The following is a 24,801-nucleotide window of genomic DNA, read 5'->3' as shown; positions in this document are numbered from 1 at the left end:
CCCTGGATTAGTCAACACCTTTTAACCCTGTACCCTGTACCCTGGATTAGTCAACACCTTTTAACCCTGTACCCTGGATTAGTCAACACCTTTTAACCCTGTACCCTGTACCCTGGATTAGTAACCACCTTTTAACCCTGTACCCTGGATTAGTAACCACCTTTTAGCCCTGTACCCTGGATTAGTCAACACCTTTTAACCCTGTACCCTATACCCTGGATTAGTCAACACATTTTAACCCTGTACTCTGTACCCTGTACCCTGTACCCTGTACCCTGGATTAGTCATCACCTTTTAACCCTGTACCCTGGATTAGTAACCACCTTTTAACCCTGTACCCTGGATTAGTCAACACCTTTTAACCCTGTACCCTGTACCCTGGATTAGTAACCACCTTTTAACCCTGTACCCTGTACCCTGGATTAGTCAACACCTTTTAACCCTGTACCCTGTACCCTGGATTAGTAACCACCTTTTAACCCTGTACCCTGTACCCTGGATTAGTCAACACCTTTTAACCCTGTACCCTGTACCCTGGATTAGTAACCACCTTTTAACCCTGTACCCTGTACCCTGGATTAGTAACCACCTTTTAACCCTGTACCCTGGATTAGTCAACACCTTTTAACCCTGTACCCTGTACCCTGGATTAGTAACCACCTTTTAACCCTGTACCCTGTACCCTGGATTAGTCAACACCTTTTAACCCTGTACCCTGGATTAGTCAACACCTTTTAACCCTGTACCCTGTACCCTGTACCCTGGATTAGTAACCACCTTTTAACCCTGTACCCTGGATTAGTCAACACCTTTTAACCCTGTACCCTGTAGCCTGTACCCTGTACCCTGGATTAGTAACCACCTTTAACCCTGTACCCTGGATTAGTAACCACCTTTTAGCCCTGTACCCTGGATTAGTCAACACCTTTTAACCCTGTACCCTGTACCCTGGATTAGTCAACACATTTTAACCCTGTACCCTGTACCCTGTACCCTGGATTAGTCATCACCTTTTAACCCTGTACCCTGGATTAGTAACCACCTTTTAACCCTGTACCCTGGATTAGTCAACACCTTTTAACCCTGTACCCTGGATTAGTCATCACCTTTTAACCCTGTACCCTGTACCCTGTACCCTGGATTAGTCAACACCTTTTAACCCTGTACCCTGGATTAGTCAACACCTTTTAACCCTGTACCCTGGATTAGTCAACACCTTTTAACCCTGTACCCTGGATTAGTCAACACATTTTAACCCTGTACCCTGTAGCCTGTACCCTGTACCCTGGATTAGTAACCACCTTTTAACCCTGTACCCTGGATTAGTCAACACCTTTTAACCCTGTACCCTGGATTAGTCAACACCTTTTAGCCCTGTACCCTGGATTAGTCAACACCTTTTAACCCTGTACCCTGTACCCTGTACCCTGGATTAGTCAACACCTTTTAACCCTGTACCCTGGATTGGTCAACACCTTTTAACCCTGTATCCTGTACCCTGGATTAGTCAACACCTTTTAACCCTGTACCCTGTACCCTGGATTATTCATCACCTTTTAACCCTGTACCCTGGATTAGTCAACACCTTTTAACCCTGTACCCTGTACCCTGGATTAGTCAACACCTTTTAACCCTGTACCCTGGATTAGTCAACACCTTTTAACCCTGTACCCTGGATTAGTAACCACCTTTTAGCCCTGTACCCTGGATTAGTAACCACCTTTTAACCCTGTACCCTGTACCCTGTACCCTGTACCCTGGATTTGTCAACACCTTTTAACCCTGTACCCTGGATTAGTCAACACCTTTTAACCCTGTATCCTGTACCCTGGATTAGTCAACACCTTTTAACCCTGTACCCTGTACCCTGGATTAGTCAACACCTTTTAACCCTGTACCCTGGATTAGTCAACACCTTTTAACCCTGTACCCTGTACCCTGTACCCTGGATTAGTAACCACCTTTTAACCCTGTACCCTGGATTAGTAACCACCTTTTAGCCCTGTACCCTGGATTAGTCAACACCTTTTAACCCTGTACCCTATACCCTGGATTAGTCAACACATTTTAACCCTGTACTCTGTACCCTGTACCCTGTACCCTGTACCCTGGATTAGTCATCACCTTTTAACCCTGTACCCTGGATTAGTAACCACCTTTTAACCCTGTACCCTGGATTAGTCAACACCTTTTAACCCTGTACCCTGTACCCTGGATTAGTAACCACCTTTTAACCCTGTACCCTGTACCCTGGATTAGTCAACACCTTTTAACCCTGTACCCTGTACCCTGGATTAGTAACCACCTTTTAACCCTGTACCCTGTACCCTGGATTAGTCAACACCTTTTAACCCTGTACCCTGTACCCTGGATTAGTAACCACCTTTTAACCCTGTACCCTGTACCCTGGATTAGTAACCACCTTTTAACCCTGTACCCTGGATTAGTCAACACCTTTTAACCCTGTACCCTGTACCCTGGATTAGTAACCACCTTTTAACCCTGTACCCTGTACCCTGGATTAGTCAACACCTTTTAACCCTGTACCCTGGATTAGTCAACACCTTTTAACCCTGTACCCTGTACCCTGTACCCTGGATTAGTAACCACCTTTTAACCCTGTACCCTGTACCCTGGATTAGTCAACACCTTTTAACCCTGTACCCTGTAGCCTGTACCCTGTACCCTGGATTAGTAACCACCTTTTAACCCTGTACCCTGGATTAGTAACCACCTTTTAGCCCTGTACCCTGGATTAGTCAACACCTTTTAACCCTGTACCCTGTACCCTGGATTAGTCAACACATTTTAACCCTGTACCCTGTACCCTGTACCCTGGATTAGTCATCACCTTTTAACCCTGTACCCTGGATTAGTAACCACCTTTTAACCCTGTACCCTGGATTAGTCAACACCTTTTAACCCTGTACCCTGGATTAGTCATCACCTTTTAACCCTGTACCCTGTACCCTGTACCCTGGATTAGTCAACACCTTTTAACCCTGTACCCTGGATTAGTCAACACCTTTTAACCCTGTACCCTGGATTAGTCAACACCTTTTAACCCTGTACCCTGGATTAGTCAACACATTTTAACCCTGTACCCTGTAGCCTGTACCCTGTACCCTGGATTAGTAACCACCTTTTAACCCTGTACCCTGGATTAGTCAACACCTTTTAACCCTGTACCCTGGATTAGTCAACACCTTTTAGCCCTGTACCCTGGATTAGTCAACACCTTTTAACCCTGTACCCTGTACCCTGTACCCTGGATTAGTCAACACCTTTTAACCCTGTACCCTGGATTGGTCAACACCTTTTAACCCTGTATCCTGTACCCTGGATTAGTCAACACCTTTTAACCCTGTACCCTGTACCCTGGATTATTCATCACCTTTTAACCCTGTACCCTGGATTAGTCAACACCTTTTAACCCTGTACCCTGTACCCTGGATTAGTCAACACCTTTTAACCCTGTACCCTGGATTAGTCAACACCTTTTAACCCTGTACCCTGGATTAGTAACCACCTTTTAGCCCTGTACCCTGGATTAGTAACCACCTTTTAACCCTGTACCCTGTACCCTGTACCCTGTACCCTGGATTTGTCAACACCTTTTAACCCTGTACCCTGGATTAGTCAACACCTTTTAACCCTGTATCCTGTACCCTGGATTAGTCAACACCTTTTAACCCTGTACCCTGTACCCTGGATTAGTCAACACCTTTTAACCCTGTACCCTGGATTAGTCAACACCTTTTAACCCTGTACCCTGTACCCTGTACCCTGGATTAGTAACCACCTTTTAGCCCTGTACCCTGGATTGGTCAACACCTTTTAACCCTGTACCCTGGATTAGTCAACACCTTTTAACCCTGTATCCTGTACCCTGGATTAGTCAACACCTTTTAACCCTGTACCCTGTACCCTGGATTAGTCAACACCTTTTAACCCTGTACCCTGGATTAGTCAACACCTTTTAACCCTGTACCCTGTACCCTGTACCCTGGATTAGTAACCACCTTTTAACCCTGTACCCTGGATTAGTAACCACCTTTTAGCCCTGTACCCTGGATTAGTCAACACCTTTTAACCCTGTACCCTATACCCTGGATTAGTCAACACATTTTAACCCTGTACTCTGTACCCTGTACCCTGTACCCTGTACCCTGGATTAGTAACCACCTTTTAACCCTGTACCCTGGATTAGTCAACACCTTTTAACCCTGTACCCTGGATTAGTCAACACCTTTTAACCCTGTACCCTGTACCCTGTACCCTGGATTAGTAACCACCTTTTAACCCTGTACCCTGTACCCTGGATTAGTCAACACCTTTTAACCCTGTACCCTGTAGCCTGTACCCTGTACCCTGGATTAGTAACCACCTTTTAACCCTGTACCCTGGATTAGTAACCACCTTTTAGCCCTGTACCCTGGATTAGTCAACACCTTTTAACCCTGTACCCTGTACCCTGGATTAGTCAACACATTTTAACCCTGTACCCTGTACCCTGTACCCTGGATTAGTCATCACCTTTTAACCCTGTACCCTGTACCCTGTACCCTGGATTAGTCAACACCTTTTAACCCTGTACCCTGGATTAGTCAACACCTTTTAACCCTGTACCCTGGATTAGTCAACACCTTTTAACCCTGTACCCTGGATTAGTCAACACATTTTAACCCTGTACCCTGTAGCCTGTACCCTGTACCCTGGATTAGTAACCACCTTTTAACCCTGTACCCTGGATTAGTCAACACCTTTTAACCCTGTACCCTGGATTAGTCAACACCTTTTAGCCCTGTACCCTGGATTAGTCAACACCTTTTAACCCTGTACCCTGTACCCTGTACCCTGGATTAGTCAACACCTTTTAACCCTGTACCCTGGATTGGTCAACACCTTTAACCCTGTATCCTGTACCCTGGATTAGTCAACACCTTTTAACCCTGTACCCTGTACCCTGGATTATTCATCACCTTTTAACCCTGTACCCTGGATTAGTCAACACCTTTTAACCCTGTACCCTGTACCCTGGATTAGTCAACACCTTTTAACCCTGTACCCTGGATTAGTCAACACCTTTTAACCCTGTACCCTAGATTAGTAACCACCTTTTAGCCCTGTACCCTGGATTAGTAACCACCTTTTAACCCTGTACCCTGTACCCTGTACCCTGTACCCTGGATTTGTCAACACCTTTTAACCCTGTACCCTGGATTAGTCAACACCTTTTAACCCTGTATCCTGTACCCTGGATTAGTCAACACCTTTTAACCCTGTACCCTGGATTAGTCATCACCTTTTAACCCTGTACCCTGTACCCTGGATTAGTCAACACCTTTTAACCCTGTACCCTGTACCCTGGATTAGCGCAACACCTTTTAACCCTGTACCCCGTACCCCGTACCCTGTACCCTGGATTAGTCAACACCTTTTAACCCTGTACCCTGGATTAGTCAACACCTTTTAACCCTGTACCCTGTACCCTGCACCCTGTACCCTGTACCCTGTACCCTGTACCCTGCATCCTGTGCCCTGTTCCCTGTACCCTGTACCCTGTACCCTGGATTAGTCACCACCTTTTAACCCTGTACCCTGTACCCTGTATCCTGTGAATGACTCTCGTTGGAGACTTAAATGAGATGCAAGCAGAATCCATTTCTGAGTTGTCACAGGTCACGACATCCTAATCAGACACTCATAATGCACCTGTTTGTCTATCTTAGATAACCCTGCACCCTAGATGAGTCAACGCCTTCTACTCTTCAGGTGATGCTCTCAGCTAGATAGCGTTCATGAATTGCTTGGTGGTTTTAAGCAGAGCGTGAGTACTTGGTGGTTTAAGTTCCATTCTGACTGTCTGTTTCACTGCTGCCTTGATGCACGTTCAAAGATTAGCGTCACACAGCGACACAGCTATTTCCTCTTAACACATATCTCTGACTAGTTTCAGTGTGCTACAAGAATACACACACACACACACACACACACACACACACACACACACACACACACACACACACACACACACACACACACACACACACACACACACACACACACACACACACACACACACACACACACACACACACACACACACACACGTGTCTCTCTCTCTCTCTCTGCAGAAATGCAGCAGCATCACCACAGGTAGAAGCATATCAGTCAGACGAAATATGCAGACTAAGGTTTCGTTTCAACACGTTTTCCTTTCAATTGTCTCATTTTGTATTTTCAAACAAGGTAAGGCCAGAATGGTTGTCGTTCCGGTAATGGTGTGCTGCCTGCCGGTAAGTCTTCTATGTGGGTCATGTTTGAGGTTAGAGTGTGGACAGCTTCGCATCTGCTCTTAGGGTTAGGGTTAGTACATGGTGTCAAGACTCAAGTCAGTAAGTGTTAGAAAAAAATGTGTATCTGAAGTAGTGAAATAACCTGTGCTGAAGTAGTGAAATAACCTGTGCTGAAGTAGTGAAATAACCTGTGCTGAAGTAGTGAAATAACCTGTGCTGAAGTAGTGAAATAACCTGTGCTGAAGTAGTGAAATAACCTGTGCTGAAGTAGTGAAATAACCTGTGCTGAAGTAGTGAAATAACCTGTGCTGAAGTAGTGAAATAACCTGTGCTGAAGTAGTGAAATAACCTGTGCTGAAGTAGTGAAATAACCTGTGCTGAAGTAGTGAAATAACCTGTGCTGAAGTAGTGAAATAACCTGTGCTGAAGTAGTGAAATAACCTGTGCTGAAGTAGTGAAATAACCTGTGCTGAAGTAGTGAAATAACCTGTGCTGAAGTAGTGAAATAACCTGTGCTGAAGTAGTGAAATAACCTGTGCTGAAGTAGTGAAATAACCTGTGCTGAAGTAGTGAAATAACCTGTGCTGAAGTAGTGAAATAACCTGTGCTGAAGTAGTGAAATAACCTGTGCTGAAGTAGTGAAATAACCTGTGCTGAAGTAGTGAAATAACCTGTGCTGAAGTAGTGAAATAACCTGTGCTGAAGTAGTGAAATAACCTGTGCTGAAGTAGTGAAATAACCTGTGCTGAAGTAGTGAAATAACCTGTGCTGAAGTAGTGAAATAACCTGTGCTGAAGTAGTGAAATAACCTGTGCTGAAGTAGTGAAATAACCTGTGCTGAAGTAGTGAAATAACCTGTGCTGAAGTAGTGAAATAACCTGTGCTGAAGTAGTAAAATAACCTGTATCTGAAGTAGTGAAATAACCTGTGCTGAAGTAGTGAAATAACCTGTGCTGAAGTAGTGAAATAACCTGTGCTGAAGTAGTGAAATAACCTGTGCTGAAGTAGTGAAATAACCTGTGCTGAAGTAGTGAAATAACCTGTGCTGAAGTAGTGAAATAACCTGTGCTGAAGTAGTGAAATAACCTGTGCTGAAGTAGTGAAATAACCTGTGCTGAAGTAGTGAAATAACCTGTGCTGAAGTAGTGAAATAACCTGTGCTGAAGTAGTGAAATAACCTGTGCTGAAGTAGTGAAATAACCTGTGCTGAAGTAGTGAAATAACCTGTGCTGAAGTAGTGAAATAACCTGTGCTGAAGTAGTGAAATAACCTGTGCTGAAGTAGTGAAATAACCTGTATCTGAAGTAGTGAAATAACCTGTGCTGAAGTAGTGAAATAACCTGTATCTGAAGTAGTGAAATAACCTGTGCTGAAGTAGTGAAATAACCTGTGCTGAAGTAGTGAAATAACCTGTGCTGAAGTAGTGAAATAACCTGTGCTGAAGTAGTGAAATAACCTGTGCTGAAGTAGTGAAATAACCTGTGCTGAAGTAGTGAAATAACCTGTGCTGAAGTAGTGAAATAACCTGTGCTGAAGTAGTGAAATAACCTGTGCTGAAGTAGTGAAATAACCTGTGCTGAAGTAGTGAAATAACCTGTGCTGAAGTAGTGAAATAACCTGTGCTGAAGTAGTGAAATAACCTGTGCTGACTGAAATGGTCTTTAGCAGATTTCTAAAGAATCATATGTGTTTCAGAGTTCAACTCAAAAGTTGATTTGTCACGTTCGCTAAATACAACAGGTGTAGTCCTCACAGTGAAATGCTGAATACAACAGGTGTAGTCCTCACAGTGAAATGCTGAATACAACAGGTGTAGTCCTCACAGTGAAATGCTGAATACAACAGGTGTAGTCCTCACAGTGAAATGCTGAATACAACAGGTGTAGTCCTCACAGTGAAATGCTGAATACAACAGGTGTAGTCCTCACAGTGAAATGCTGAATACAACAGGTGTAGTCCTCACAGTGAAATGCTGAATACAACAGGTGTAGTCCTCACAGTGAAATGCTGAATACAACAGGTGGAATAAACCTCACAGTGAAATGCTGAATACAAAAGGTGTAGTAGTCCTCACAGTGAAATGCTGAATACAACAGGTGTAGTAGACCTCACAGTGAAATGCTGAATACAACAGGTGTAGTAGACCTCACAGTGAAATGCTGAATACAACAGGTGTAGTAGACCTTACAGTGAAATGCTAAATACAACAGGTGTAGTAGACCTTACAGTGAAATGCTAAATACAACAGGTGTAGTAGACCTTACAGTGAAATGCTGAATACAACAGGTGTAGTCCTCACAGTGAAATGCTGAATACAACAGGTGGAATAAACCTCACAGTGAAATGCTGAATACAAAAGGTGTAGTAGACCTCACAGTGAAATGCTGAATACAACAGGTGTAGTAGACCTTACAGTGAAATGCTGAATACAACAGGTGTAGTAGACCTTACAGTGAAATGCTGAATACAACAGGTGTAGTAGACCTTACAGTGAAATGCTGAATACAATAGGTGTAGTAGACCTCACAGTGAAATGCTGAATACAACAGGTGTAGTAGACCTCACAGTGAAATGCTGAATACAACAGGTGTAGTAGACCTCCCAGTGAAATGCTGAATACAACAGGTGTAGTAGACCTCACAGTGAAATGCTGAATACAACAGGTGTAGTAGACCTTACAGTGAAATGCTGAATACAACAGGTGTAGTAGACCTCACAGTGAAATGCTGAATACAACAGGTGTAGTAGACCTTACAGTGAAATGCTGAATACAACAGGTGTAGTAGACCTTACAGTGAAATGCTGAATACAACAGGTGTAGTAGACCTCACAGTGAAATGCTGAATACAACAGGTGTAGTAAACCTCACAGTGAAATGCTGAATACAACAGGTGTAGTAGACCTTACAGTGAAATGCTGAATACAACAGGTGTAGTAGACCTTACAGTGAAATGCTGAATACAACAGGTGTAGTAGACCTTACAGTGAAATGCTGAATACAACAGGTGTAGTAGACCTTACAGTGAAATGCTGAATACAACAGGTGTAGGTAGACCTTACAGTGAAATGCTGAATACAACAGGTGTAGGTAGACCTTACAGTGAAATGCTGAATACAACAGGTGTAGTAGACCTTACAGTGAAATGCTTACTTACAGGCTCTAACCAACAGTGCAAAAAAGGTGTTAGGTGAACAATAGGTAAGTAAAGAAATAAAACAACAGTAAAAAGACAGGTTATATACAGTAGAGAGGCTATATACAGTAGAGGCTATATACAGTAGAGAGGTTATATACAGTAGAGGCTATATACAGTAGAGAGGCTATATACAGTAGAGAGGCTATATACAGTAGAGAGGCTGTAAAAGTATCGAGGCTATATACAGTAGAGAGGCTATATACAGTAGAGAGGCTACATACAGTAGAGAGGCTATATACAGTAGAGGGGCTATATACAGTAGAGAGGCTATATACAGTAGAGAGACTATATACAGTAGAGAGGTTATATACAGTAGAGAGGTTATATACAGTAGAGATGCTATATACAGTAGAGAGGCTATATACAGTAGAGAGGTTATATACAGTAGAGAGGCTATATACAGTAGAGAGGATATATACAGTAGACAGGCTATATACAGTAGAGAGGCTATATACAGTAGCGAGGTTATATACAGTAGAGAGGCTGTAAAAGTATTGAGGCTACATACAGACACAGGTTAGTCAGGCTGATTGAGGTAGTATGTAGATATGGTTAAAGTGACTATATGATGAACAGAGAGTAGCAGTAGCGTAAAAAGTGGGGTTCTAGGGTGGTGAGTTTGTACTATATGCCTTTGGGAATCCAACACCCAAAGACATCTCATTAAAATGTTCTGTTCTGCTAGTTCAAGAGAAGAAGAAGAACCACAGGATGGGACATCAGATTCAGAAGAGGTCTTTATTGTGTCGTCCCTGCAGCATTACAACAGAATGTGAAACTGATCATCTACACTTAAAAGGCTTTTAAATATTTTAAAGTTTAAAAGAAGAACTGAGGTAAAAAAAAAAATTTAACAGTTCCAAAGTAGAATATTTTATTTTAAAACTGCAGGACAGAGAAAGTTTTTTAAAAATCCTAAATAAATACAAAAACATTGTAGCTAAAAAAAAAACAGTTGGTTAAAATCTCTTGAAAAATAGATTTTTTTTTTATCTCAATTAGACAATCCTGGTTAAATGAAGGTTAAACAAAAATACACTCTTAGGCACCAACAGTACCCGTCAAAAGATTGGACACACCTACTCATTCAAGGGTTTTTCTTTATTTTTACTATTTTCTACATTGTAGAATAATAGTGAAGACATCAAAACTATGAAATAACACATACGGAATCATATAGTAACCAAAAAACTGTTAAATAAATACAAATATATTTTACATTTGAAATTCTTCAAAGTAGCCACCATTTGCCTTGATGACAGCTTTGCACACTCTGTGCTTTTCTCTCGGAAGCCCGCTAAGTTATTGTCAACGTTGTTGGAATGTGGTCCAAGTAGCTGATTTGTGTTGAAAGTTACATTGTTTATTGTGAATAGAATGTTGGGTGTTTTCAACAAAGGAAGCTTTAGAATGTCGAGGAAATTCCAATGAAAGTGGATGAAGTTGAATAAGTTCAATAGTTTAAAAAAGTATAACGAGTTGTATGCAAGCACACTATTCCAAACCAGTCTGCACATTTCTAAAGCTTAAATGGCATTTCCAAATTATACGGCCACTAGGAGGAGTAGTGGTCCGAAATAATCATGTCAGAAATAATTCGTATGTCGCCACACACACTTTTTCACAAGCCACACTAATAGACATTGTGGTGCAGTATTCCACTGAGATTCACGGACGGTTTTCATTTAAATCAATACTGATATTGGTAGTAAATATACTGTAAGCTATAACTAAATGTTTCAATGGGTTGTAAACATGGTCATGTGTAAATACACTCATTATTACAGATCAGTCAATGATCACACATTAAAACGTGTTAAAGGTGAATTCTCTGTCACACTGGCTACAAATGTGTAGCCTAGAGTCCCCTTCTCACTGGTTTTCTCCACATGTACAGTAACACATGATTCCTTACTCCACATGGTGGCTAGATTAACATCATGACTATACAATAAGGAAGGAAGGAGGTGCAGAAAGTCCAGCGATAAAAAAATAAAAAAATGACAAAAAATGCAAAAAATTTGATGCAATACTTTACAGCTGTATGTTTCAGTCAATATGACTCAGTAATAAACGCTTTGATTAACCCGAGACTAAATGTGGTTCAGGGACTTTAAAGAGAAAGTCCATGTGTGGCTTAGTTCGTAGAGCGTGGCGCTTGCAAGCTCAGCCCAGGTCAGGAACAAGGGTTCGCTACCCACTGAGGATACCACCCATACAAACATGTATGACAGCAGTGCTCTCAGTCACGTTGGATAAAAGGACAAAATGCCATATATTATATTGATGAAGTCCTCTGAAGTTATTCTTCAAGGTGTTCTTTCAGAACTGAAGAGTAGGACTAAAGACTAGCCTAGTAACGTAGAGAGAGAAGGTCCTCAGGACCCATACAGTTTAGTCTCAATGGTCTTCCACAAAAAGACAGTCCCAGATGTTTGGGCTTTGGAGGTTATTAGAGGTTAGGATTTAGCCACATAACTCTGATTGGTCAGGGGTCAGTGTTTGCGTCTCTTAGAGACCAGGTACTCCTCGATGTAGTTGAAGAGTAGGTCCAGCTCTCCCATTGCCTTATACAGGCCCTTATCCTGCATCTAGACACACAGAAAATATATACTCAGGTTAGAGGAGACACGCACACACGCGCGCGCGCACACACACACACACACACACACACACACACACACACACACACACACACACACACACACACACACACACACACACACACACACACACACACACACACACACACACACACACACACACACACACACACACACACACACACACACACACACACACATTCAACTCACTGAGAGGTTGAGGCTGAAGAGGACTTACCTTCTCATACGAGGAGATGAACTCGTTGATGTCAAACGGTTTCTTACAGGAGAAGTAGTTCCTCTGTAGAGAGAGAGAGAGAGAGATTAGGATTGTTATAGTAGTATACTATTGCACCATGCAGAAGTATTGGTTGCAGAGTGCTGGCTACTGCAAAAGTACACTGGGAACACAAAACACACATTCTCTCTCTCTCTCTCTCTCTCTCTCTCTCTCTCTCTCTCTCTCTCTCTCTCTCTCTCTCTCTCTCTCTCTCTCTCTCTCTCTCTCTCTCTCTGTGTCTCTCTCTCTCTCTCTCTCTCTCTCTCTCTCTCTCTCTCTCTCTCTCTCTCTCTCTCTCTCTCTCTCTCTAGCGTGGGAACATTAGGTTTGTTGGATGCTGTGTAAGTTAGGAAGTAGCCATGTCAGTGTTGTGTGTTTTGGGGTTAGACCGCCGGCCGGCTCCTAAATCAGAGGTTTCTGACGAGGTTTATATATGCTACTATGTCATACAACCTGACAAAGCTTTAATGACATGAAACACAACCATGGAAATATCATCTCAACAATATCCCTGTGACCTTAACCAAACCACATCAAGACACTTTCACATCATACACTCAGAACACTTTCACAGGCTATAGGACCAGACTATATAGGACCAGACTATATAGGACCAGACTATATAGGACCAGACTATATAGGACCAGACTATATAGGACCAGACTATATAGGACCAGACTATATAGGACCAGACTAAATAGGACCAGACTAAATAGGACCAGACTATATAGGACCAGACTAAATAGGACCAGACTAAATAGGACCAGACTAAATAGGACCAGACTATATAGGACCAGACTAAATAGGACCAGACTATATAGGACCAGACTATATAGGACCAGACTAAATAGGACCAGACTAAATAGGACCAGACTAAATAGGACCAGACTATATAGGACCAGACTAAATAGGACCAGACTAAATAGGACCAGACTATATAGGACCAGACTAAATAGGACCAGACTATATAGGACCAGACTAAATAGGACCAGACTAAATAGGACCAGACTAAATAGGACCAGACTAAATAGGACCAGACTATATAGGACCAGACTATATAGGACCAGACTAAATAGGACCAGACTAAATAGGACCAGACTAAATAGGACCAGACTAAATAGGACCAGACTATATAGGACCAGACTAAATAGGACCAGACTATATAGGACCAGACTATATAGGACCAGACTAAATAGGACCAGACTAAATAGGACCAGACTATATAGGACCAGACTATATAGGACCAGACTAAATAGGACCAGACTAAATAGGACCAGACTAAATAGGACCAGACTATATAGGACCAGACTATATAGGACCAGACTATATAGGACCAGACTAAATAGGACCAGACTAAATAGGACTATATAGGACCAGACTAAATAGGACCAGACTATATAGGACCAGACTATATAGGACTATATAGGACCAGACTATATAGGGCCAGACTATATAGGACTATATAGGACCAGACTATATAGGACTATATAGGACCAGACTATATAGGACTATATAAGACCAGACTATATAGGACTATATAGGACCAGACTATATACGACTATATAGGGCCAGACTATATAGGACCAGACTATATAGGACCAGACTATATAGGACTATATAGGACCAGACTATATAGGACTATATAGGGCCAGGCTATATAGGACCAGACTATATAGGACTATATAGGGCCAGGCTATATAGGACCAGACTATATAGGACTATATAGGGCCAGGCTATATAGGACCAGACTATATAGGACTATATAGGGCCAGGCTATATAGGACCAGACTATATAGGACCAGACTATATAGGACCAGACTATACAGGACCAGACTATATAGGACTATATAGGGCCAGGCTATATAGGACTATATAGGACTATATAGGGCCAGGCTATATAGGACCAGACTATATAGGACCAGACTATATAGGACCAGACTATACAGGACCAGACTATATAGGACTATATAGGGCCAGGCTATATAGGACCAGACTATATAGGACCAGACTATATAGGACCAGACTATACAGGACCAGACTATATAGGACTATATAGGGCCAGGCTATATAGGACCAGACTATATAGGACCAGACTATACAGGACCAGACTATATAGGACTATATAGGGCCAGGCTATATAGGACCAGACTATATAGGACCAGACTATATAGGACTATATAGGACCAGACTATATAGGACTATATAGGGCCAGGCTATATAGGACCAGACTATACAGGAACAGACTATATAGGACTATATAGGACCAGACTATATAGGACTATATAGGACCAGACTATATAGGGCCAGACTATATAGGACCAGACTATATAGGACCAGACTATATAGGACTATATAGGACTATATAGGGCCAGACTATATAGGACTATATAGGACTATATAGGACCAGACTATATAGGACTATATAGGACCAGACTATATAGGACCAGACTATATAGGACCAGACTATATAGGACCAGACTATATAGGACTATATAGGACTATATAGGACCAGACTATATAGGACTATATAGGACTATATAGGACCAGACTATATAGGACCAGACTATATAGGACTATATAGGACTATATAGGGCTATATAGGACTATATAGGGCCAGGCTATATAGGACCAGACTATATAGGACCAGACTATATAGGACTATATAGGACTATATAGGACCAGACTATATAGGACTATATAGGACTATATATGACTATATAGGACTATATAGGACCAGACTATATAGGACTATATAGGGCCAGGCTATATAGGACCAGACTATACAGGAACAGACTATATAGGACTATATAGGACCAGACTATATAGGACTATATAGGACCAGACTATATAGGGCCAGACTATATAGGACCAGACTATATAGGACCAGACTATATAGGACTATATAGGACCAGACTATATAGGACTATATAGGACCAGACTATATAGGACTATATAGGGCCAGGCTATATAGGACCAGACTATATAGGACCAGACTATATAGGACTATATAGGGCCAGGCTATATAGGACTATATAGGGCCAGGCTATATAGGACCAGACTATATAGGACCAGACTATATAGGACTATATAGGGCCAGGCTATATAGGACTATATAGGGCCAGGCTATATAGGACCAGACTATATAGGACCAGACTATATAGGACTATATAGGGCCAGGCTATATAGGACTATATAGGGCCAGGCTATATAGGACTATATAGGGCCAGGCTATATAGGACTATATAGGGCCAGGCTATATAGGACTATATAGGGCCAGGCTATATAGGACCAGACTATATAGGACCAGACTATATAGGACTATATAGGGCCAGGCTATATAGGACTATATAGGGCCAGGCTATATAGGACCAGACTATATAGGACCAGACTATATAGGACTATATAGGGCCAGGCTATATAGGACTATATAGGGCCAGGCTATATAGGACCAGACTATATAGGACCAGACTATATAGGACTATATAGGGCCAGGCTATATAGGACTATATAGGGCCAGGCTATATAGGACTATATAGGGCCAGGCTATATAGGACCAGACTATATAGGACCAGACTATATAGGACTATATAGGGCCAGGCTATATAGGACTATATAGGGCCAGGCTATATAGGACCAGACTATATAGGACCAGACTATATAGGACTATATAGGACCAGACTATATAGGACCAGACTATATAGGACTATATAGGGCCAGGCTATATAGGACTATATAGGGCCAGGCTATATAGGACCAGACTATATAGGACCAGACTATATAGGGCCAGGCTATATAGGACTATATAGGGCCAGGCTATATAGGACTATATAGGACCAGACTATATAGGACCAGACTATATAGGACTATATAGGGCCAGGCTATATAGGACTATATAGGGCCAGGCTATATAGGACCAGACTATATAGGACCAGACTATATAGGACCAGACTATATAGGACTATATAGGGCCAGGCTATATAGGACCAGACTATACAGGAACAGACTATATAGGACTATATAGGGCCAGGCTATATAGGACTATATAGGGCCAGGCTATATAGGACCAGACTATATAGGACCAGACTATATAGGACTATATAGGACTATATAGGACCAGACTATATAGGACTATATAGGGCCAGGCTATATAGGACTATATAGGGCCAGGCTATATAGGACCAGACTATATAGGACCAGACTATATAGGGCCAGGCTATATAGGACTATATAGGGCCAGGCTATATAGGACTATATAGGACCAGACTATATAGGACCAGACTATATAGGACTATATAGGGCCAGGCTATATAGGACTATATAGGGCCAGGCTATATAGGACCAGACTATATAGGACCAGACTATATAGGACCAGACTATATAGGACTATATAGGGCCAGGCTACGCATCGAGCCAGTCTACTTACACATTGGACGATCTCTTTCTTCAGCTCGTGGAAGATGTTTCCGATGGAGTCGATGGGAGATTTAAAGTCGTTGTTGTTCTGTGTCCTGTTGTTCATGGCGGTGGGCAGCACCGTGTCGAGATAGAACTTCAGGAGGCTGTCCATAGCATGACACCCCACCGGGCTCTGATGAGGAGACAACATCATTAATATCACACTGACAGAGACAGGAACAGTAACTACGATTCTGAGAAAGCTTTGTCGCCACACAATTGACTGTGACTTCATTGTGCCAATACTAGATATGTTTATTTATATTCACTTAGTTTTAACTGTTAGTTTGTTTTACCAATATCTCATTTGTTGTCAAGTTAAGGTTTCTTTTATTTTCAAATATCAGTTTTAACTAGAGATAAGGAAATGATAACTAACCATAACTAGAGATAAGGAAATGATAACTAACCATAACTAGAGATAAGGAAATGATAACTAACCATAACTAGAGATAAGGAAATGATAACTAACCATAACTAGAGATAAGGAAATGATAACTAACCATAACTAGAGATAAGGAAATGATAACTAACCATAACTAGAGATAAGGAAATGATAACTAACCATAACTAGAGATAAGGAAATGATAACTAACCATAACTAGAGATAAGGAAATGATAACTAACCATAACTAGAGATAAGGAAATGATAACTAACCATAACTAGAGATAAGGAAATGATAACTAACCATAACTAGAGATAAGGAAATGATAACTAACCATAACTAGAGATAAGGAAATGATAACTAACCATAACTAGAGATAAGGAAATGATAACTAACCATAACTAGAGATAAGGAAATGATAACTAACCATAACTAGAGATAAGGAAATGATAACTAACCATAACTAGAGATAAGGAAATGATAACTAACCATAACTAGAGATAAGGAAATGATAACTAACCATAACTAGAGATAAGGAAATGATAACTAACCATAACTAGAGATAAGGAAATGATAACTAACCATAACTAGAGATAAGGAAATGATAACTAACCGTAACTAGAGATAAGGAAATGATAACTAACCATAACTAGAGATAAGGAAATGATAACTAACCGTAACTAGAGATAAGGAAATGATAACTAACCATAACTAGAGATAAGGAAATGATAACTAACCATAACTAGAGATAAGGAAATGATACTGAGGAAACAATCCAGCAACTCTTGGAGGACATTGGAAGATGATTTAAAAAATCTCTGTTAATAAAATCAAGACTATTTGGCATGTAACTACTACAGTATAACTAGTATAGCTATCAGTATAACTAGTATAGCCATCAGTATAACTAGTATAGCCATCAGTATAACTAGTATAGCCATCAGTATAACTAGTATAGCTATCAGTATAACTAGTATAGCTATCAGTATAACTAGTATAGCTATCAGTATAACTAGTATAGCCATCAGTATAACTAGTATAGCCATCAGTATAACTAGTATAGCCATCAGTATAACTAGTATAGCCATCAGTATAACTAGTATAGCCATCAGTATAACTAGTATAGCTATCAGTATAACTAGTATAGCCATCAGTATAACTAGTATAGCTATCAGTATAACTAGTATAGCCATCAGTATAACTAGTATAGCCATCAGTATAACTAGTATAGCTATCAGTATAACTAGTATAGCTATCAGTATAACTAGTATAGCTATCAGTATAACTAGTATAGCCATCAGTATAACTAGTATAGCCATCAGTATAACTAGTATAGCCATCAGTATAACTAGTATAGCCATCAGTATAACTAGTATAGCCATCAGTATAACTAGTACAGCCATCAGTATAACTAGTATAGCCATCAGTATAACTAGTATAGCCATCAGTATAACTAGTATAGCCATCAGTATAACTAGTATAGCCATCAGTATAACTAGTATAGCCATCAGTATAACTAGTATAGCTATCAGTATAACTAGTATAGCCATCAGTATAACTAGTATAGCCATCAGTATAACTAGTATAGCCATCAGTATAACTAGTACAGCCATCAGTATAACTAGTATAGCCATCAGTATAACTAGTACAGCCATCAGTATAACTAGTATAGCCATCAGTATAACTAGTATAGCCATCAGTATAACTAGTATAGCCATCAGTATAACTAGTATAGCCATCAGTATAACTAGTATAGCCATCAGTATAACTAGTATAGCCATCAGTATAACTAGTATAGCCATCAGTATAACTAGTACAGCCATCAGTATAACTAGTATAGCCATCAGTATAACTAGTATAGCCATCAGTATAACTAGTATAGCCATCAGTATAACTAGTATAGCCATCAGTATAACTAGTATAGCCATCAGTATAACTAGTATAGCCATCAGTATAACTAGTATAGCCATCAGTATAACTAGTATAGCCATCAGTATAACTAGTATAGCCATCAGTATAACTAGTATAGCCATCAGTATAACTAGTACAGCCATCAGTATAACTAGTATAGCCATCAGTATAACTAGTATAGCCATCAGTATAACTAGTATAGCCATCAGTATAACTAGTATAGCTATCAGTATAACTAGTATAGCTATCAGTATAACTAGTATAGCCATCAGTATAACTAGTATAGCCATCAGTATAACTAGTATAGCTATCAGTATAACTAGTATAGCTATCAGTATAACTAGTATAGCCATCAGTATAACTAGTATAGCCATCAGTATAACTAGTATAGCCATCAGTATAACTAGTATAGCCATCAGTATAACTAGTATAGCCATCAGTATAACTAGTATAGCCATCAGTATAACTAGTATAGCCATCAGGGTAGTTTCTTAATATTCATGTCACTTGTAACTCAGGAATGTATGTGCATCCTGGTGCTGATGTGAGTGTCTCTTCCCGTTACATCAGGGGGAAACACTATCCTGCTGTTAGAACAGACAGAATAATGTGAACTCACCTTCAAGTGGTGTAGAATCCCTTCGTCCAGCAGGGATGTCTCCAGCTCGTCATTAGCCTCCTGCGGAAAACAAACAGCCCAGTTTAGACTCTGTTTCCTGACGCTTGTTTTGTATCAAATCAAAGTCTGTTCATCACGTGCACAGGATATAGTGGATGTAAACGTTACAGTGAAATGCTTTACTGAAGGCTAATATATCTACGTTTCTTCCTACAATGTTCATCAAGACGCTCAAAAACTGAAACTATAACTCCATTATTTTGGACAGAAGCTTCTACTTTGCTAAACAAATGGTTTTGAACAACAATGTGCAGAAAGTGTGACGTCACGATTTTTTCTTCAAGGTAATATATCTTGCTGGGATTTGACCCAATTCCTTGTCGTCAGTGAGTGTTCTGGTCCCCGAGATCTTTTCTCTACCCGTTGAGCTCCTCCTGTTCAGGTGACATTCCATGAACAAATCAGAACTACATTGTAAGTACGGTATCAAGTAGAGGTCGGTGTTTTGAAAGGAACTTGGAATCACAGTAAAGCACTGGAACACACGGCAAAATCAATGGGATTTTTGCAACCACGTGATCTAACGAAGCCTCGGACATCATTGATCAAGGGATTATGTAACTAGCATCGGTACATTGTGACGGATCAGCAGTGTTTTGAAAACCGCATCTGAGCACCAGGTAATATATATAATAATAATAATAATAATATATGCCATTTAGCAGACGCTTTTATCCAAAGCGACTTACAGTCATGTGTGCATACATTCTACGTATGGGTGGTCCCGGGAATCGAACCCACTACCCTGGCGTTACAAGCGCCATGCTCTACCAACTGAGCTACAGGTATCAGTGGTCCCATCACTACCTAGTGCTATAACAAAACAGATGTTGCCTGCATTCTGATTTCATTTGATTGTCATGGTTAGGGGTCAGAGACAGTCAGTAGAGAGAGAGAGGGAGAGCACGGTCCATGTTCAGAGACAGTCAGTAGAGAGAGAGAGAGGGAGAGCACGGTCCATGTTGAGAGACAGTCAGTAGAGAGAGAGAGGGAGAGCACGGTCCATGTTCAGAGACAGTCAGTAGAGAGAGAGAGGGAGAGCACGGTCCATGTTGAGAGACAGTCAGTAGAGAGAGAGAGGGAGAGCACGGTCCATGTTGAGAGACAGTCAGTAGAGAGAGAGAGGGAGAGCACGGTCCATGTTCAGAGACAGTCAGTAGAGAGAGAGAGGGAGAGCACGGTCCATGTTCAGAGACAGTCAGTAGAGAGAGAGAGGGAGAGCACGGTCCATGTTCAGAGACAGTCAGTAGAGAGAGAGAGGGAGAGCACGGTCCGTGTTCAGAGACAGTCAGTAGAGAGAGAGAGGGAGAGCACGGTCCGTGTTCAGAGACAGTCAGTAGAGAGAGAGAGGGAGAGCACGGTCCATGTTCAGAGACAGTCAGTAGAGAGAGAGAGGGAGAGCACGGTCCATGTTCAGAGACAGTCAGTAGAGAGAGAGAGGGAGAGCACGGTCCATGTTGAGAGACAGTCAGTAGAGAGAGAGAGGGAGAGCACGGTCCATGTTCAGAGACAGTCAGTAGAGAGAGAGAGGGAGAGCACGGTCCATGTTCACGGTCCAGAGACAGTCAGTAGAGAGAGAGAGGGGAGAGTCCATGTTCAGAGACAGTCCGTCCATGTTCAGAGACAGTCCAGTTAGAGAGAGAGGGAGAGCACGGTCCATGTGTTCAGAGACAGTCAGTAGAGAGAGAGAGGGAGAGCACGGTCCATGTTCAGAGACAGTCAGTAGAGAGAGAGAGGGAGAGCACGGTCCATGTTCAGAGACAGTCAGTAGAGAGAGGGAGAGCACGGTCCATGAGACAGTCAGTAGAGAGAGAGGGAGAGCACGGTCCATGTTGAGAGACAGTCAGTAGAGAGAGAGAGGGAGAGCACGGTCCATGTTCAGAGACAGTCAGTAGAGAGAGAGGGAGAGCACGGTCCATGTTCAGAGACAGTCAGTAGAGAGAGAGAGGGAGAGACGGTCCATGTTCAGGACAGTCAGTAGAGAGAGAGAGGGAGAGCACGGTCCATGTTCAGAGACAGTCCATGTTGAGAGACAGTCAGTCAGTAGAGAGAGAGAGGGAGAGCACGGTCCATGTTCAGAGACAGTCAGTAGAGAGAGAGAGGGAGAGCACGGTCCATGTTCAGAGACAGTCAGTAGAGAGAGAGAGGGAGAGCACGGTCCATGTTCAGAGACAGTCAGTAGAGAGAGAGAGGGAGAGCACGGTCCATGTTCAGAGACAGTCAGTAGAGAGAGAGAGGGAGAGCACGGTCCATGTTGAGAGACAGTCAGTAGAGAGAGAGAGGGAGAGCACGGTCCATGTTCAGAGACAGTCAGTAGAGAGAGAGAGGGAGAGCACGGTCCATGTTCAGAGACAGTCAGTAGAGAGAGAGAGGGAGAGCACGGTCCATGTTGAGAGACAGTCAGTAGAGAGAGAGAGGGAGAGCACGGTCCATGTTCAGAGACAGTCAGTAGAGAGAGAGAGTCAGTAGAGAGAGAGGGAGGGCAGAGTCCATGTCCATGTTCAGAGACAGTCAGTAGAGAGAGAGGGAGAGCACGGTCCATGTTCCAGAGACAGTCAGTAGAGAGAGAGAGGGAGTCACGGTCCATGTTCAGAGAGAGAGAGGGAGAGCACGGTCCATGTTCAGAGACAGTCAGTAGAGACAGTCAGAGAGGGAGGAGCACGGTCCATGTTCAGAGACAGTCAGTAGAGAGAGAGAGGGAGAGCACGGTCCATGTTGAGAGACAGTCAGTAGAGAGAGAGAGGGAGAGCACGGTCCATGTTCAGAGACAGTCAGTAGAGAGAGAGAGGGAGAGCACGGTCCATGTTCAGAGACAGTCAGTAGAGAGAGAGAGGGAGAGCACGGTCCATGTTCAGAGACAGTCAGTAGAGAGAGAGGGAGAGCACGGTCCATGTTCAGAGACAGTCAGTAGAGAGAGAGAGGGAGAGCACGGTCCATGTTCAGAGACAGTCAGTAGAGAGAGAGAGGGAGAGCACGGTCCATGTTCAGAGACAGTCAGTAGAGAGAGAGAGGGAGAGCACGGTCCATGTTGAGAGACAGTCACGGTCCAGTTCAGAGACAGAGTAGAGAGGGAGAGCACGGTCCATGTTCAGAGACAGTCAGTCAGAGACAGAGAGAGAGGGAGAGCACGGTCCATGTTGAGAGACAGTCAGTAGAGAGAGAGAGGGAGAGCACGGTCCATGTTCAGAGACAGTCAGTAGAGTCAGAGAGAGAGAGAGGGAGAGCACGGTCCATGTTGAGAGACAGTCAGTAGAGAGAGAGAGGGAGAGCACGGTCCATGTTCAGAGACAGTCAGTAGAGAGAGAGGGAGAGCACGGTCCATGTTCAGAGACAGTCAGTAGAGAGAGAGAGAGAGAGGGAGAGCACGGTCCATGTTCAGAGACAGTCAGTAGAGAGAGAGAGGGAGAGCACGGTCCATGTTGAGAGACAGTCAGTAGAGAGAGAGAGGGAGAGCACGGTCCATGTTCAGAGACAGTCAGTAGAGAGAGAGAGGGAGAGCACGGTCCATGTTGAGGCACAGGCAGAGAATCAACAGGTCATCAGAGTTTAGATGGCAGTCTGTCTGGTAAAGCACATTACACGGCAATTTACATCACGACGCACAGATTGGAACTGCCAGTTCAACTCCTCATCTTGGCTTGCCCTGAAGCCTGACTGTAACAAAATGTCGTTGCCTGCATTCCGATTTAATTTGGTTGTCATGGAGACATGGCTGCGCTCCAAAATGATGACAAAGCAGATTGAACCATGTTGTCTGTCTGTCATTTCCACCAGGACACACTGCTTTACCATAGATAGAAAAACAATATGCCTCAATGGGTATTTGGTGCATTTAAGTGAATTGAGACTAAAGAGCTGAGCCCTCTCTGTACCACTATATATATAGAGAGAGAGAGAGAGACCGAGAGAGAGATTTATCTATCGTGGGGGGCATGCCCCCGGACCCCCCTAAAGAGAGTTGACACTGGAACCAAGTGAGCCCCAATATCCAACACCAAGTTATGCCCTTGACTTACGTAGTAATATAGTATATTCACATATATATGAGGGTAGTAATATAGTATATTCACATATATATGAGGGTAGTAGTATAGTATTTTCACATATATATGAGGGTAGTAGTATAGTATATTCACATATATATGAGGGTAGTAGTATAGTATATTCACATATATATGAGGGTAGTAGTATAGTATTTTAACATATATATGAGGGTAGTAGTATAGTATATTCACATATATATGAGGGTAGTATTTTCACATATATATGAGGGTAGTAGTATAGTATTTTCACATATATATGAGGGTAGTAGTATAGTATTTTCACATATATATGAGGGTAGTATTTTCACATATATATGAGGGTAGTAGTATAGTATTTTCACATATATATGAGGGTAGTAGTATAGTATATTCACATATACATGAGGTTAGTAGTATAGTATATTCACATATACATGAGGTTAGTAGTATAGTATTTTCACATATATATGAGGGTAGTAGTATAGTATTTTCACATATATATGAGGGTAGTAGTATAGTATTTTAACATATATATGAGGGTAGTAGTATAGTATATTCACATATATATGAGGGTAGTATTTTCACATATATATGAGGGTAGTAGTATAGTATTTTCACATATATATGAGGGTAGTAGTATAGTATTTTCACATATATATGAGGGTAGTAGTATAGTATTTTCACATATATATGAGGGTAGTAGTATAGTATTTTCACATATATATGAGGGTAGTATTTTCACATATATATGAGGGTAGTAGTATAGTATTTTCACATATATATGAGGGTAGTATTTTCACATATATATGAGGGTAGTAGTATAGTATTTTCACATATATATGAGGGTAGTAGTATAGTATTTTCACATATATGAGGGTAGTAGTATAGTATATTCACATATATATGAGGGTAGTATATTCACATATATAAGAGGGTAGTAGTATAGTATATTCACATATATATGAGGGT

The 24,801-nt window shown here is 41.7% G+C and overlaps 1 protein-coding gene across 1 annotated transcript in view; it reads right to left on the bottom strand.

Moving 5' to 3' along the window:
- Positions 1-10,392: 10,392 nt before the first annotated feature.
- Positions 10,393-24,801, bottom strand: part of il10 (interleukin 10) — a 15,308-nt gene continuing 899 nt past the window's right edge. The window contains exons 2-5 of the mRNA XM_052474603.1: positions 19,751-19,810; positions 16,803-16,967; positions 12,338-12,400; positions 10,393-12,087 (exon numbers count right to left, since the gene is read on the bottom strand). Coding sequence (XP_052330563.1) covers positions 11,992-12,087; positions 12,338-12,400; positions 16,803-16,967; positions 19,751-19,810 — 384 coding nt within the window. The 3' untranslated portion in view covers positions 10,393-11,991. The remainder of the gene's footprint in view (positions 12,088-12,337; positions 12,401-16,802; positions 16,968-19,750; positions 19,811-24,801) is intronic.

Source organism: Oncorhynchus keta, chromosome 21 (assembly GCF_023373465.1).
Source record: "Oncorhynchus keta strain PuntledgeMale-10-30-2019 chromosome 21, Oket_V2, whole genome shotgun sequence".
NCBI lineage: Eukaryota > Metazoa > Chordata > Actinopteri > Salmoniformes > Salmonidae > Oncorhynchus > Oncorhynchus keta.
Note: the sequence above shows the minus strand (reverse complement) of the source record. Positions and strands in the feature narration are given on the sequence as shown.